We start from the raw sequence: 17,132 nt of genomic DNA, 5'->3' as shown, positions 1-17,132 counted from the left end.
AAAAGTAAGACTCTAGTCAATTAGTCTGTATCTGATGTTGTATTCTGTTGGTTGTTATGGTAACATGGCAGTTAAACGCAAAGTTAGCAATCATTAATTTATAGGCAATTAATAATTTAGTAGGCTAGTTAGTGGTTGTTTATGGAACGTAATGCTTTCTAGCTGCCCCCTAAACCTGTAACCCAGGCCTCCTAAAAACAGAATTCTGGCTACATAACTTTTTTATGATGTCTACGTCTATCTATTTATTCTATCCAAAATGACCAGTGAACTATACATAATACTGATGATAATAGGTGAAATAGTGATAAATCTGAAAAAAAAATCATTTGGAGACTTTTTGCCTTGCTGCATATACCATTAATTTTTGGCAAAATATATTTTATACCAAAATGTTAACTCAGAACTATTGTAACACATCAGGCAAAACATGTTATGTTACAGCTTTCTATGAGGGAACATTTAGAGGCATTTAAATCTTAAAGACATGTGCACTACTAACACCACTACTGTAAACAATTCTGACTCTAAACTTCTCTAGAACAGAGCATTTCACACCAAACCACTCCGAATGACTCTGTTTACATCTTAACCGTCTAATCGTGTAGATAATGGTTGAATTCCCTTTTAAAGTGAGAGTCTGGAAAAATCTAATTTATGCATTTTACCTCTTATCTGAAATGCAGTGATGGGCCAAAACATGTCTGGTGTCTTAGTTTTGGAGAGGTTTTAACTATATAAAAATATATTCATTGATCTACATAGATAATAGTGTTTCATACAGTGTTAAAAACCACATGAGCAAGTATGTTTGAGATTACTTAACTGTGGAAACCGCTGATTATTTTTAATATGCTTTTTGCACAACACTAACTGCTGCACATAAGCTGCCTGTGTCTGTACTAAAGAAAGACACATTTATGTTGTAATATATTCAGACAGACAAAATTTGAACTAAATTTGATTTTTTACCTGGAATGTCGCTTTTACACAGCAAATACATGAACTACACCAAATAAGAACTGATTGTAGAATTATTAAAAAACTGAAAAAGTGTTTACATGCAGTTTATTCAGCTATTGCACAAAGATGTCAAATATTCTAACATTCTTCCTCTTCCTGTTTGTGCACTGTTATTCACACCTCTGCATGTCCTCTCAATCACTGTCTACAGGGGGCGACAGAGAGGGTTATAAAGGGGGCTGAGAGGAGAAAGGGGGCGGGAACTGGCAGTTTGGCTCGTGCTGGTGCATGTGGAGTTATGCAATGGCTGCCGTGGCTTTGTGTTGGAGTGTGTGAGCTCCGGTTACTTTAATCCTCTGCTTCACTGCACACACACACACACACACACACACACACACACACACACACACACACACACTGTGTACACAAGGCAGCTATGTGCAGATTCACAGGCTGGCTGAGCTGTAAAGACATATGATAAAGAATAAGCTGTCCTCTTACACATTAAATAAGCAAAACATTAAAGGGGAATGAACTCCACCAAACTTTTCAAAATTTCTGCTTAATTCAGTCATTACAATGTAAACAAAGCCATTCAGAGTCATTTAATGTGAAAATCACAGTTCTAGAGAAAGAGTCAGAATTGTTCGCGGTGGAGGTGATAGGAACCAGACGTCTGAAGAGCCTCTAAAAGCTCCCTCACAGAAAGTTAAATGGTTATGAATGCACTGCCTGACAAGACACATTTAACGATAGTTTTGGGATACAATTTTAAAAGTTTTTAAATATGCTCATGGCAGAAAGGTACAAGGAGGTTGTTGTAAGGTAAAATAGTCCCAAAGAAAACTCTTTTTTTCAGATTTCCCACTCTTTTACCATCATCAACATTACATATAAAAACTCAGAAGACACATGCAGGTTCACTGGTTGTTTTGGATAGTAAGTAAAATGGTCATATTTGTGTTCTAGATATTGTGACTCCAGGTTCCTATCACCACCACTGTAAAGAAAGAGTTTGTTAGCTTCTTTACATTGAATCATTTCTCAACTTTGGAATTTTGCAGAAACTTTGAACAGTCAGAGGATTTCCCCTTTAAATAGATTCCAGAAAACTCTCCTGGAAAACTAGGAAGCCTTTAAAAATACTTTTTTATCAATAATGCAAACTGTAATTGATCATGTTTTGTTTTTTAACGGTGAAATCAAGTTTAACTGTATATTTTCTTTTTAATTCTGGAAGAATAAGAATAATTACTATTCCAGTTTCCTTATGGACCCTGGGTTGTTGAGTTCTGATTAGCTACACAGAGCAGCGTGTTGAGTGACAATGAAAATAAATAACAAATCATGCTGAACATCGACGGTGTAAACCATGACATGAGTCATATTTTACTTGGCTGCACAGCTTGCATATTTAAATCGCGAACACTGCGACTGAGACAAATGAAAGCTCTATTTTCAGAAAAATCTCTGAGTTTTCCACAGAACTGTCAGAAACACCTGAGTGTGCAGCTACAGCAGCTTTCCACAGTCTTGCTCCTGAAATATCTCAGCACAGCCAGATCGAAAGGCTTGTTTACTAGCTGATCAGTTGAATCAGACATGTTGCAGCAGAAAAAAACACTAAAATGTGAGCTGCAGGCATGCACAAAGCCTGGACACATCAAAGAGAAAGAGCATTTCAGTTAAGTCTGATACTGAAGATTGTGAGGCACTACTCAATAAATATTAAAAAAATAGCTAAAAAAGCTGAGGTGTTCTGCTTGCATTGTAGCTCATTTGAATTTATCTTGTTTCATGTAGGACTCTAAAAGCAGACAACATGCAGCAGCCAAAATTTTGAGATCATTCATAAACATGGGCACTTCTTCACTGACATTCGGTGCTGATAAGAAACCAGTCAGCGAATTCCAGAAATGCTCAGTGTCAACATCTCAAATGTGTCAATGTTTCTCTATCACTGCATTAACCTCTTTAGGCCGACATAAAAAAAAGTGTTAATGAGGTGATTTCTCAGTGCTGCTGTTGCGTTTATCTTCACATATAAGAAAGTGATCTACCGTATGTCACACACCAATCATGCTTTATCATTCCTCTAAATTAACCAAGGAATCGAGCAAGCCTTGTGCGTCTTCTCCACACTCAGACAGAAAACACGGCGAACTTTATAAAATTTACATATTTCCGTCGGTCTCACAGTGTTCAATTAAATCCAGAGCAAGACCACAGACCACATGAGTCACAGCAGGTGATGTGCCTTGACATTTCTAAAGGCACTCATAAGGGCAATTCATTTTAAGATGACTAACTGCCAATCATCTGTTACCAAACTTTTTCACCTCAAAGCTTTTAGCTTGAAAACAAACTTTGTGAATCAAACATGATGAATGTACTAAATTATGTTGAAAGTTTTATTTTATTTATTGAATTTATACAAGTAGACTGTACGTTTACACTTCTCAGCTTAATGTTTATCTGTTTTTTTCTGTGAGATTTCCAATGTGTTATAGCTCTGTTTTGTAGACTGTACTATCTGTGGTGTGTGGTCGCCTTTAGACGGCTGCAGTAATCTGTCTATATTTCCTTTATTCAACTAGAAAAAGATTTGAACCACTCTTAAAGCTTAAATATGAGAATGTATAGTCTTAGAGAGAAGCTAATTTGCTTCAATGAAATGATTCATAACATATCAAATTTCACCACAACTCGATTTGAGAATATTTTTTTGTTTTTTCACTCAGATATATACAGAGTACATATATGTGGCTGCAGGAGCTATTGACACAATAGTGGGATACAGACTAGTGACCATAGAATATTCAAGTCAAATCAAGATTTATTTAGATGGCACTTACAACGGACATCGTCACAAATCCTCAATAAACAAGCCAAGGAGAGAGCAAGAAAAAACTTTCTAAGAGCAGGTGGAAGAAACCTTGAGAGGAACCCTAACTTAAAGGGAGACCTTATCAAAAAAAGAAAAATGAGCCTGTCATTGGACAAAAGTATTTAGATTAACCAGTAATACTGTTAGAAGCCTATCAGAGTAACACTGAGAAGCAGATCTATAAAAACCAGTCACTCACCAGTGCTCACTTTATTGAATACTGTTTTATTCAACTATAATGCATTCTAACATACCAAAATCAATGACACCTTCAGACTGATGTGTCACAATGAATTGATGCACTTTTACACCCCTGGAAACACTGATCTAGACCAGCTGAGCTGATGAGTCATTCAGTACTGTGCAAAAGTCAGAGAACACCCTTGATTTATTTCATTTCCAGTTAGATAAGACAATCCACTTTCATAAGGAAGGGGAAAGTCAAAGGGAAAATAAAGCAAAAAAATGTTAAGTTCCAAAACTGGAGTTCAAAAAAAATGTTTACAGATTAGGAAAAATGGGGCTCCAAACAACACCTGCAAGACCTGGTAGACACCAAAACTCCTTACCACAGACAACAATCTCTCTGTATATGGTAAATGAACTGAAACCCACTGACTCAAAACATGCTAATAATAGAAGCCAAGAGGCAGCTGTTGGTGTGTAAAAGTGAAGCACCACTTTAATGAAGCATCAAAAGCTATACGACAGCTAATGCATGCTATATGTGAGTGAGTGAGTGTGAGTGAGTGAGTGATTCGATGAGTGAGTGAGTGTGAGTGAATGAGTGAGTGAATGAGTGAGTGAGTGAATGAGTGAGTGAGTGAGTGAGTGAGTGAGAGAGTGAATGAGTGAGTGAGTGAGTGAGTGAGTGAGTGAGTTACAAGCAATTCCCATGAGGTGCTTTGCATCTAATAAGTCTGAATTCAGGCTGTTGGACTACTTGGTTCTAGTTTATGAGTCTGGCTCTGGTCTCTCTTGCTTTTGGGACCTCTATAAAGAAGCTCAGGGACGCTGCAGGTGCGAGAAACACCAGGTGCATTGATCCAAACATAGATTTTGACTTTAAATGTATCAGAGTTCCTACTTTTTCAAGGCCAAAGATGCTGAGGCTATCTACAGACACTCATACCCAGTATATCCAGTAGCCAAACAACCATTCATTAGAGCCACACTCTTTTAAAGAAAGGGTGAGACTTGATTCAACTTGACATGCAAGACTTGACATGACACAAGTTCTATAACTGGACACCCTCCAAACTATCCACAAAAAGAGGTTCTTGAAGGGGCACAGCAGGTGGCAAAGTCCTACCAGAAGCCAGCTCTGTTTAAATAGGGCCCATTGTGGAAGTTCTGGCAGATTCAAATATTAAGCACACAGCATGGCTCTGTGTTGTAACTCTAATCAGATTCTGAACTGGCAAATGCACAACAAAACTATTGATAGACACTGGATGAATTGGTGGAAAGACCATTAGAGGAAAGAACTGTTTGCTTTTTTGTGCCGTTTTGTTTTTGTACCTCCCAAAAACTGTCCATGGCCTCGTCAGCAGCGGCGGATTCATCGTAGGAGCCGGACATTGTTGCAAACGGAGCGAAGCTGGCCAAAGGGCAAACGCGGTGGCAGCAGAGCGGACTTCCTCAAGCACTGAGAGAGAAAAGAGAAGGGAGAGAAAAGATCTGAAGTCAATAACAGCCACCAAGAGGATGCATGATATTTCTTACTGCCTGTGAAAACAGAAAAAGGATGCTTTGAGTTTTACTTGATTCAAATCATTGAATCATTGAGTAGATCATTTCCACCTGAATGTATTACAACATAAATGTGTCTTTCAGGTTAATAACTTTTGGTAATAACGATAATATGGTCGTATACAAAAGTTTAAACACCACCAATCAAACGACATTTTTTGTTGAGTTTCTAAGTGAAAATAAGTTAACAGATCCTCTACAGAGAATACACTTAAATATGACATATTTCTGCAAATTGTAGCAGATAATTTCCATTTATTTACTGAGTTTAACATATTTGAAAAAGTAACACATCATATAATACAAAATGTGTCATAGCATTTTCACAGGCCTCAATTCAACTGTGCATCCAAATGTGCAGAATTGTGTTCACCGTTGACTCATTTTCACTTAAAAAAAGTAAACAAAACGTGTCCAAACTTTTGCATACAACTGTATGAATCAAGTCATTCAATGCATCACTTTTATTAATGTGCATAGGGTGGCAGAACATATAGTTTGTTAATTGTTACTGCAATATCGGCCAGTTCTATCACAGAAAGCTGCAATATGCAAATTAGCCTCTAACCAATCACTAAACGTTTCATTATGTGCTGTGAGCATCCTGACCAATCACAGATGTTTCTGTAGGAGTCTGGATGAATAAAAGAATTCATGAGTTCCAACTTCATACATAAGTGTTGAAAATGAATAATTAATTATGTTGTTAGTAAATCATTTATTAACCACTACTGATATATCAGTGAACCATTTATTAAGCATTGGTTTTTACTTAATAACAGATTAAGGATTTAGTATTTAGTAACTTTTAGGAATGCTGTTACGTATTTAGCTGTCACATTAGTTACTAGGGCTACGTTCACATTACTAGGTGGAAGTGGCACAAATCTGATGTTTTCAGAGCTGTGTGGACACACAAATCTGATCTTTTCAAATCCAGCCACTTTCACACGTGGTCCTACATCAGATAATTATCCAATTCATGGCCATGCGGCCTTAATGAGAACTCTCAGATCGGAATTCCTGTGCTTTTTTTTCCACTGCGCACGTGCATCATTCAGCGTTACCATGGTAGCAGTGCTCAACCGACGTTATAGCCTGTAAACGATGGAAAAGCAACACATCTCACCCTTTTTGCCTTCGTCTCGTCTAATAATGAACAGCTGAGAGCTGATCAGAGTTAATTATCTGCTCGTTAGTTTGTTTGCTGTTCATGACGCACCTGATTCATTCACGTGATGTTACTGATTAAGATGTACACACACAGGTCATTTCAGGACACCAGTTCACATTAATGACAGGTTTGAGTCATTTACTGTAACAAGCGTGAACCATAATGATAGAAAGTTTGGATCAGAAAATCAGATTTGAGCAATGAGGATGGTAATGTGAATGTGGCCTAGTTCTTACAAGTAACTAAGTAAGTAACTAACTGACTTATCAAAATAACAGACATCACAATGAATCTTTGCCAGTTGCTTACTGATAAACTATCTATATTTTGGATTGGAATCTTAGTAAAAAAAAATGTACATTTAGATATGCAAATGAAATGATTTACATACAAATTTTCAATGTAAAAACACTCCACAGAAAGCATTCTATAGAAAAGAATATCTCCTTTATAATATATCTTGATATTATTATAAATCTTTTTATTGTTTCATCAAGAAAACAACATGCACTATACAGATTATTTTATAATACAAATTAGCACAGCTATTAGCAATATATTAATAAATCCTAATTGCAATATCTGTCAGAATATCTTTAAAATAAAACAGGTTCTGGTTCTGAATGTAGAGAAAAGCTGATTTTGAGAAAAACAAATACCAAATTTAAGAATGGGCCTCAGAACTGCAATATACACTGCGATCTCAGAAAACATGCACCATTTTGTGTGAATCTTGTTGTTAATGCAAAGGAAATGCTATGTTCACATTCTATGGGACACAAGCGTTTCAGTGCTATATGACACAGCCTGGTTGTGCCAAGTGTGGGAGGAGCTAAGCCTTCATTAGCTGCTAATGTTTGGAACTACTGTTCAGATGTGAATGCATGCAAAATTACAAAACACACTGAAATAAACACATTTCTGTTGAGTTTTTATGACTACAATTTAAGATAACATATGCTAGAGATGCAATTTACTGTAAAATCACTGAATGACTGACGAGACCAACGAAATTCCTGCCTGTAAAGTTTTAATGTAAAGTGTTACCAACCCAACAAATGTAAATCAGTGTGGTTACAAAGAATACCAGTTGATGTTAAACCACATCACAACAGAATTTACCAGTATGGTTTAATATATTGTAGAAGGCATGTAGCAATATAATCATAACAGATTAATTGACCAGTGTCGGCAGGTCCCAAATATATACTGAATGTCTGACAATGAATTGGAGATGTCCATCTGAATCAGTTTCCCTAAAATGCCAGCAAAATATAAGTTCAGCCAAGTTCACTAAACTGTATGCTAGTACTTAATTTAAGAGCATACACAGTTTCAATCCTGTCTTCCTATTGGCTCTTCACTGTCACTCTTTTATGAAGCCTTACTCTCTAATGGCTTCAGGAACAAAAGTGCAAATAGACACCGTACCCAAGACGAGGCATTGTCTGCTGCTCAGCAACTCAACTGATGCAGTTAAAATCCAATTTGCAGAGTTTATTCAATTGGAAAATAACTGCCCAGACACACAAGTTGCCTTTACTTCATTAAGTCATGCAAACTGGACTAATATGTGCAAGCCACAGATGTAAATTAAGTTATCTGAATTGAGGTTTATAGTGTGTTGCATGTTGTAAATCCAAAAGTTTAGATCTTTAACACTTTTTCTGTAACACTTTAAATGTGTCACAGTGTTTAGTTGAGCTGTTACCTGACTTGAGAAGAAACTGGGGAAAGCTTTACTCTAACATCAGATGAAGTGTTAAACAGTACATGATTATTTTCTGTTCTTTAAGGCCAACGTTTATTAAATGTTACAAATTTGACAAATAAAGAAACAGATCAACTAAATGCTGTGTTTAAGGGCACAATGGGTTGTTTCTAATACGTCTATTTTGAGTGGGCAGAAAAAAGATAAGATACAGAAATAAAGCAGGAATGACTCAATTTTTTCTCAATACCGATACTGAAACATTGAGTATCGGCCAACACAGATTCAACACTCTGTGAAAGAACTCCTCAGCTTTAAAATGAGCTTTTTTTAACTGAAGCACTTCACTCAAGGGGGAATTCCAGGGTGTTTCCACTCAATGACCGCTGGGATAGGCTCCAGCTCCCCCCACGACCCAGAAGGATAAGCAGCTTAGCATTTTCTGCTTCTCACAATCCAAGTAATCTCAAGCGCATTCAATAATGATGAGGTCTGGACTCTGGGGTGGTCAGTCCATTGTTCTGAGAACACCAGCAACTGTCTGTTTCCTTTTCTCAGTAAGAGCTTCTTGGCAGTTACACATTCTTTCAGACCCATAGCGCTGAATTGTCTTCTCACAGTGGAAGGATGAACAGAAACACCTGTGTTTTTTTTTTTTAGATCTAAAGCAGCTTGATTTTCTCCTCTCTCTCAAAGATGAAAGCTTTAAGTGCTGTTTATCTGATGGGGTAGATTTGTTGTCTTCCAGATGGTTGTTAGGAGTCCTATTTTCTCTGTAGCTTTTAATCATTTTTTTAACTCCTTTTAATCTCCTTAGAAATATCTCTTGAAAAATCTCAGTACATAATGGCACTTAAAGGCTGCTTTGACTGGAAATTAAATGAATGAAAGGTTGCATCTCCCACTTCCCCTCTATTAGTCTCTGTCCTATACTGCTGCTCTCTCATCTCTTCACGTGGTTCTGCACCCTGTGGCAGTAAAGCATGACAGATTCTACAAGTCTGATCAAACGTCAACTCAGAGTATTACAGAACACTCAGAACAGCACCACAAGCTTGTCTTCTCATAAAATGCACCACATATGGTCCTGTGTATTTACTATGACAATGACAGGTACAGCACAGAACGCCTGACCACGTGTCTAAACAGAAGACTTCAGTCGGCTCTTCAGGAAATCTCCTGTGATGACACCTCGGCCCGCCACATGTCTGTAAATGTCAGCGTGCGTCAACACTCTCTCAATGTGTTTAGACAGACTAGTGCTGTTTGTGCACAGAGCTTCTCCCTGAGCTCTGTGGACAGTTTTGCAATGTAAGTCTTCTAGAAAAAGATGTCATGAAGAAACTGAAAAGTTTGATGAAGAAATATGTGGAGCATATAAACTGAAACACAACACCACAAGTTATTCCTGTCAATGCCAATTACAGGAAAAGTTCAATGAAAAATCTGACATTCTTCTTAGCCCAAAGCTGATCAGGCAAGACATGTTTGGTGTGTGAAGACTGCTTCTTTAGTTTTAGCCTAGAGCTATGAGGCTAATGTAGCTAACCAGTAATGGAAGTTTACAGCCTGTTATCATGCATAAATCATCAGTAATTCCTTAAAACCATGTTAAGTATTCTCTAATAAGCTCACTTATGTGGTTTCTGATACTTTATGGCATTATTTAGTAGAGGCGGACTGACGTTTCAGGCATGACAAATTCATGGGTGGACATTGAATTTCTCCCTAATTTCCTAGCAGCTATGCTTCTGATTTAAAGGTCAATTCCACTGATTTTCCAAAATTCCTGCACCATTTAATGGTTAAGACGTAAAAAGTGATGCGAAACAAACCAGACGTCTAAAGCACCAAATACCTCTAAAAGCTCCTTTACAGAAAGCTATTCTATGAAATGGTTACAAACAGGTTGCCTGTTGCTTGAAACATTGTTGTTTTATGGCAGTTTTACAATAAACATTCGGCCTAAAACATATTTTTAAGACTGCAGTGTGGCGAGGTACATGCAGGGCACTGTGAGCCAAAATACTCCCCTCCCAAATTTTTTTTTGCAGATTCACCACAAGTTTACCATTATCAACATCACATATAAAAACTCAGAAAACACATGCAAGTTCACTGGTACTGTTTTTGGATAGTAAATAAAATTTGTGTTGCAGACATTCCTATCACCAGGTTCCTATCACCACCACTGTAAAGAAATCTGAGTCAACACGTTTTTGCTAGAATGCACCATTTAACCTCAAAACATCCTGAATGACTTTGTTTACATCTCAGCAACTGAATTAAGCAGGGATTTTGAATGTCGCATAGTGCTATGGTGTTTCTTCCTGTTCTCTTTTTTGTCCTATTCTGAGCTAAAAACACTTATCAAATAGCTCACTGTTGGTGAAACTGAAATTTTGATTAATCAGTTTTAAAACTGTGAGTATTTACAATTTTAGAATACGTCATTTTTATAAGTGTTTTGGCCTGTTTATTAAAAAGATTACTGAAATACTGAAAGATTACTGAAAGTACATTTAATCTGTCATTCTTTAAGCCAGTGACAAAAGTGGATGGGAATAAGCCCTACAGCAGGTACAAGCCCAATTATACTAACACAACTGATACTGTTATCTATAAAGCTGGACAAAAGCACAGACTAAATTACGGTCTTAAGATGGTGGCTAATACTGTTTTTAGCCCCATTATCCTCATGACTCCTGTTTAAAACACACCAAACACATCTTGGCTCACTGTCTACATTTTAAGGATAATTTTTATTCTTTTTAATTTGAAGATATGTTCTTTGATTAAAACAAAATGCTCAGCCTCAAACCCAAAAAAGAGATCCACAATTTGATTTCTGGTCTGCTGTGGAAGCCTTGTGGGATGTCAAATTGGCCAATTACTTCACTCATCACCTGCACAGACAACAAAAATGTACAATAGAGCTTCTGGGTCAGAGCCAGGATCTGAACAAGACGGTGAGGATCTGCAGCTCTGAGACCGGTCGATCTTGACCATTAACGAAAGCACAGCACTGGGCGGTTGGCTTTTCATTCGAATTGAGCCTTAAATGAAACCTTATTTGCTCCACTCTTATGATTGATGTTGTTTGTTGTGAGGCCTTCATTAGCACTGCCCACCAAGAGAGGAGATATTGATGTGTTCTTCAGCCTTAAGACAACAGCTCTCCGGTGAACAAGCACCACCACTTTACTCCAACCGTCTTTACCACAGTTATTCAGACTGGCTGTTGTGTCATGTTTAGGCATCCCCTAGCTTGTCACTAACAGCACGCAGTTGCCAGCTCTGCACACCACACTCTTTAGAGATAAGCACAGCTGTTGAGACTCCTGTCTTCTTCATTTCTTATTCTGATTTGAGGCAACAGTATCAGTTTTCATTTGAAGTCCAGTCCAAATAAGTTTATGATGTTAGCTAGCGTGCTCTCATTTACAAGAATATACAGAGAACATATATTTTAATAGATTAAAAAAATTGACACTATTACATATAATTCAACATATGTGCATATACACTATATGTCCAAAAGTATACAGAGAGCTCTGCTACTGAGTGAATTGGGCTACTGTAAGGTGCACCTACTGCTGACACAGGTGTTCAATTGCGCACAAATTGTATAGTCTCCATAGAAAAGCACTGACCAATAGAACGGGATGCTCTGGAGCAGCCGCACATGAGCCTAAGGTCACCATGCCCAATGCCCCCCAGCATCAGGCTATGGAGCAGTAGAACTGCATCCTCTGAAATGATGGAGCTCCATCCAGTACCTTCGGGATGAGTTCAGAGTGGCATTTCTGGTCCAGAAGTAATTTTTTTTTTAACAAGATCATTTATTTTTTTACTAATTTACTACTGCATTTTCAATCTGCCAGCCTGGCCTTCAGCTTTATATGAATCTGTGAGCATCACTGTATTACATCAGCGGGCCCCCGCTACTTTCCACATGGTTCAGTCCAAAAATACAGGCAGCAAGCACCAGCAGGGCCTGCAGGGCCACAGTGTACTTGGCCTTGGTGCACTATGAGCAAATTTCTGCTGAGCCAAACATAAAAAACGGCTGATTAAAAAAAAAAACACAGAGCAACCTAAACATATCCTCGAAAGAAAACACTGACCCGAAGATGAATAATAACCCTATTAAGTCTCCTGTATTCAAACAGCTCTCAAAGAGCTGTTCTCTCTAGGTAAAAAGAAAAAAAAGAATCCACACATTTAGGGCTTGTTTACACTTTGCATCAACATGTGTTTCCGGTGATCGGATCAGATTCAGATTTGACAGCATGAAAAGCCAGGTGTAAACCTCCCGATGATGCATTATGATCACATCACTCAAACCACATTCAACACAAGCGTAAACAGAATGTGTTTTCAAAATCCGCACACAACTATATGTGAATGGAAACGCATCTGCCGAGTACCAGGTGAGAGAATAAACAAGGAAATGAAAGGTGAGAGGATTAACAAGGAAAGGAAAGATTTTAATCTTTCATAGAATTGATATATTAAGCACTAAACCTTTTAAGTTTCATCAGCTGGGAATGAGTCCATGCTAGTGTTATAAATAGTCGTATGTCTTTCACTTTAGTAAGGGCCTGTATGTAATGTAATTTACATCATCAAACATAAAACAACAGTCTTGCACATACTGATATGAGGTGCTCATAAATACCCAGGTATTACTTTTTGACTGTTATTCAATGCTTTATGAATGTGTCATAATCTCCCTATGTAGGTAGCTTTCAAATAAGTGCATTCATCCGCATAGCGCACGCAGTCTTCTCATGACACCCCTGATCTAATTAAGTGTTCAGACCTCATTGTCAGTCCCAATATCCACTTTGAAATAAGGAATTGGTTCTAAAGCTTTGATGCAGCAAACTAGTGGTATTAAATGCCTGAGCGTAACATTCACAAAGGGGAATTATGTACTAGTCTACAGACTAACACCACTGCTATGTGGAATTATGCCCTGCAGGGGAAGAACCTGTCACCTAATGTGACACACCCAATCCATTCTAATCCCCTTTGATAGCAGGACAGCAGGTCATGTTTACAGTTGTATGGTATAATGCAGGTTCTATCAGGGCAACATGTAGTATGAATGTTTACACACGCAGCCCCATAAATGCATGCAAATATATTACTGATTGCACAGTTCACTTCTTTGCAGTTCTAGATTAAACACAGGCATCTGAAGCTTGTAAAAGACATTCTGTGTTTTATTTGAAGCCTCTAACAGAGATATTAATGTATATTCTACCTTGTAGCAATTTAACAGTGACTCTTTCGGTAACAATTCCTGGTACAGAGCTGCTGCCACTGTTCACCATTTTTAACAACTAACTGAAACTTGCTTTAACTACGGCTCATATTCACAGTGATGTATCTAGAACTTCCGAAAGGCCTAGAGATACATTTTTTCTAACAACCCACTTCACATGATTGGTTTATTCCACTGTCACTTCCTAATTACGTTGGTAATCTGACACAATTAGGCTTTCAGTTCAGATCCTGAAGTCCCAACCAATGGGAGAGCTCGCCTGGCTGTATCTACCTAGATACCACAGAGAAGAAGACTGTGTTCATTGTATTCCGATGACGTCACACAGTAATGCTGCCATCATTTTGGCAGGAAACTTCAAGTTCATTTGGCAGTGCAGTGGTGGTTTGTTCTGAGATAACAAACCCATAACTGATCCAGCAAAGGCACTAAAGCTTTTTTTGGAGAAATACTCAGTTTAAAACACATTTTTAAAGCATATTAGCTAATAAATTTGAGTGTTTCGCCTTGATTTCATTTAAATTGTTGCTGTAGTATCATCTATACAGTTTTACATTTCAAAAAACTTGCGAACTGTTTACAAGCGTTTCATGCCATGCATGATTTGCAAGTTTGCGGGTTTGATTTCTCTGTTTTTGCTCATGAATGGATCAGAATCAGAAAATGGATCAAGAACATAGATGTTACAGTGCTATGTGGAATTACCATTAGCATATAGATGCAAAAAGTTCATTCTTTCTCTCTCTCTCTGAATATGCACAGCATATATAACATTCTCCAAAGCACTTTGTGTTTGCATGGCCATGTGTAATGGACAAAGGCCTCCAGCGCTGGAGGGGATTGAGAAGGATTGGCCACGTGGCTATGTGGGTCAATTCAGGCTAGCAATGCTAGCTGTAACAATACAGCAAGACAGGCAACAACATTGAAGGAAAGGATAAGTATTTAGCAAAGTAAACCACTTGACAGAGCGTAGTGACTTCTGCTTGAGTGAGAGGACAGAACAGAACAGTATCTGCTAGACGCTAGTGACAGGTCAACACAATGGGTCTATTGAAAACTCACTGTGTTAGCTTACTGGTGCCATAGATTGGAAATCCAATTGGGAAGCCAGTTTAACTCATTTCTGTTCAGTGATTATATGACATTTACCGACACTTCTCGGACACAATCTATCTTAGAGCAGTCTCTAATCATTGCTGAGTAAGCCGATTCCTTTTAGCACAGTCACTATGGTGAGCTTTACTGTGGATTAGCTCTAACTGCCCAAGCTTCAAGACAGAAGCACTGACAATACCACCAGTTTATTAAATCAGCAGAAACTATTTTTAAAACTGTGACAGCATGTGATATTTTTATTTTTTAAGTTTAAGACCTGTTGAACCAAGCAGAGATGGTTTAATACTACTTTTCTGATACTGATACAATATTGAAACCTTGAAACAAGCTATTTTTAACAGAACTACTTCAATTAAGATTACATTACACACAGTCCACATGAGGTATATGACTAGATTTGTTACAAGATTGGATCAGATTTATTCTTTTTTTCACTCTGTTATCTGATACAGCATTTTTTGCTGACATTGGCCCGATATCAATAACTGGTAAAGGATCAGTGCCATCATTACAGCCAAGTGAAACAAATCTTGACACCCATTAAAAGTTGAAATTGATTGTAATTGGAACTTCTGCATATAGTTATTGTCAATCATGGCATGTTTTTCCATATCTGTGGTGAAAAAATTCAATTCTCTTCAAATGTTTCAGCTAAGGAGTCACAGTTGTGCTATGTAGACTTTCAGCTTTTTTCCCCTACAAAAGTGATTTATGGTAAAGCTATAACGCCATTAAAACAATGCAAAACATTAAAAGATATTTCACATATTTTGTAAAGTTATCTTGCACCCAAGGAGGTAATTTGATATTTATAGATATTTATAAATCTCTATTGTCGATATTTAAAGCACATCCAACAAAATCTGACACAAAATATCTCCAACTCCACAGAGTTGAACTCTTAAGTAGATTCACAATCCAGTTACATAACAGCTAAATTCACTCACAGTAACAATACCCCAACAATAGAAAACACCAACTAGCCCAACTAAAGGCCTCTCGTGTTGTCTTAGCAGCACATATCACATTCCAAACACTTACCCACTGTGAACCCATCCAAAATGTGTAACAGGACCTTGATTAAGAAAAAAATCTAATAAAACTCCAGTCAGAGGTTCTTCCTGAACCTAAAGTTTCTATATCTTTAGACCTTCAGTATGTGTACTGTGTGTCTGAGGCTCTGACCACAGCAGTGGATGGTTTGGTTCGAAACTATGCACCAAAGAACCCCTCTGAATGGAGGAGGGATAATCCGCCAATGTTCCACTTGAATGGCTTATACAAGGCAAGGGACGGGGGGAGGGAAGTGCAAAGGAGGGAGAGAGAGAGACAGAGAGAGAGAGAGAGAGAGAGAGAGAGAGAGAGAGAGAGAGAGAGAGCGCAAGCTAAGAAGTTTGAAACACAAACAGCCTGCACTCTGAGAGTGAGACATGAGGTAGGTAGGTAGGTAGGTAGGTAGGTAGTAGATAGATAGATAGATAGATAGATAGATAGATAGATAGATAGATAGATAGATAGATAGATAGATCAGAGACAGAGAGTGAGAAACAAAGAGCTGAAAGACAAAAAAGAGAGAGGGAGAGAGGGAAAACGAAACAGAGAATATATGATTGAGAGGGCAAAAGACAGAGAGAGGGAGAGAGAGAGAGAGCGAGAGAGAGAGAGAGAGAGAGAGAGAGAGAGAGAGGGAGAGAGCCAAGGAGTCTGAAACACAAACAGCCTGCACTCTGAAAGTGAGACGTGAGGTAGACAGACAGATAGATAGATAGATAGATAGATAGATAGATAGATAGATAGATAGACAGATTGAGTGATGAAGACAGAGAGTGAGAAGCAAAGAGCTGAAACACAAAAAAGAGAGAGGAAGAACGAATAGAGAATATATGACTGAGAGAGTAAAAGAGGGAGAGGGAGAGACGAGAGAGAGAGGGAGAGAGGGAGAGAGAGGACTGAGAGAATAAAAAAGATAGAGAAATATGGAATCAGAGAAAGACAGAGGAAGGTTAAGAAACAGAGAGAGAAAGAAACAGAGATAGAAGGGGAGACAATAAAATACAGGAAGAGGATGACAAGAAAAAAGATTAAGAAACTAGGAGACAGAAAGGGCAACAGGAGAAAGAAAGAGAAATATAGAGAGAAAGAGATAGAAAGGGACAATTAGAGAGACTGAAAGAGTACAAGGATGGGAGAGAGAGAGTGAAAGAAAGAGAGAGAGAGAGAGAGAGAGAGTGAG

At 37.9% G+C, this 17,132-nt stretch overlaps 1 protein-coding gene across 4 annotated transcripts in view; it reads right to left on the bottom strand.

The window, feature by feature from the left end:
* LOC118822534 (protein kinase C and casein kinase substrate in neurons protein 1-like) overlaps window positions 1-17,132 on the bottom strand; it is a 73,393-nt gene that overhangs the window by 16,200 nt on the left and 40,061 nt on the right. Inside the window, exons 1-2 of one of the 4 annotated variants that reach the window (XM_036591635.1) lie at window positions 16,085-16,103; window positions 5,372-5,498 (exon numbers count right to left, since the gene is read on the bottom strand). In XM_036591635.1, coding sequence (XP_036447528.1) covers window positions 5,372-5,431 — 60 coding nt within the window. In that variant the 5' untranslated portion in view covers window positions 5,432-5,498; window positions 16,085-16,103. The other 3 variants (XM_036591634.1, XM_036591633.1, XM_036591636.1) reach the window with 3 other exon arrangements.

This window comes from Colossoma macropomum, unplaced genomic scaffold (assembly GCF_904425465.1).
Source record: "Colossoma macropomum unplaced genomic scaffold, Colossoma_macropomum, whole genome shotgun sequence".
NCBI classification, from domain to species: Eukaryota; Metazoa; Chordata; class Actinopteri; order Characiformes; family Serrasalmidae; genus Colossoma; species Colossoma macropomum.
Note: the sequence above shows the minus strand (reverse complement) of the source record. Positions and strands in the feature narration are given on the sequence as shown.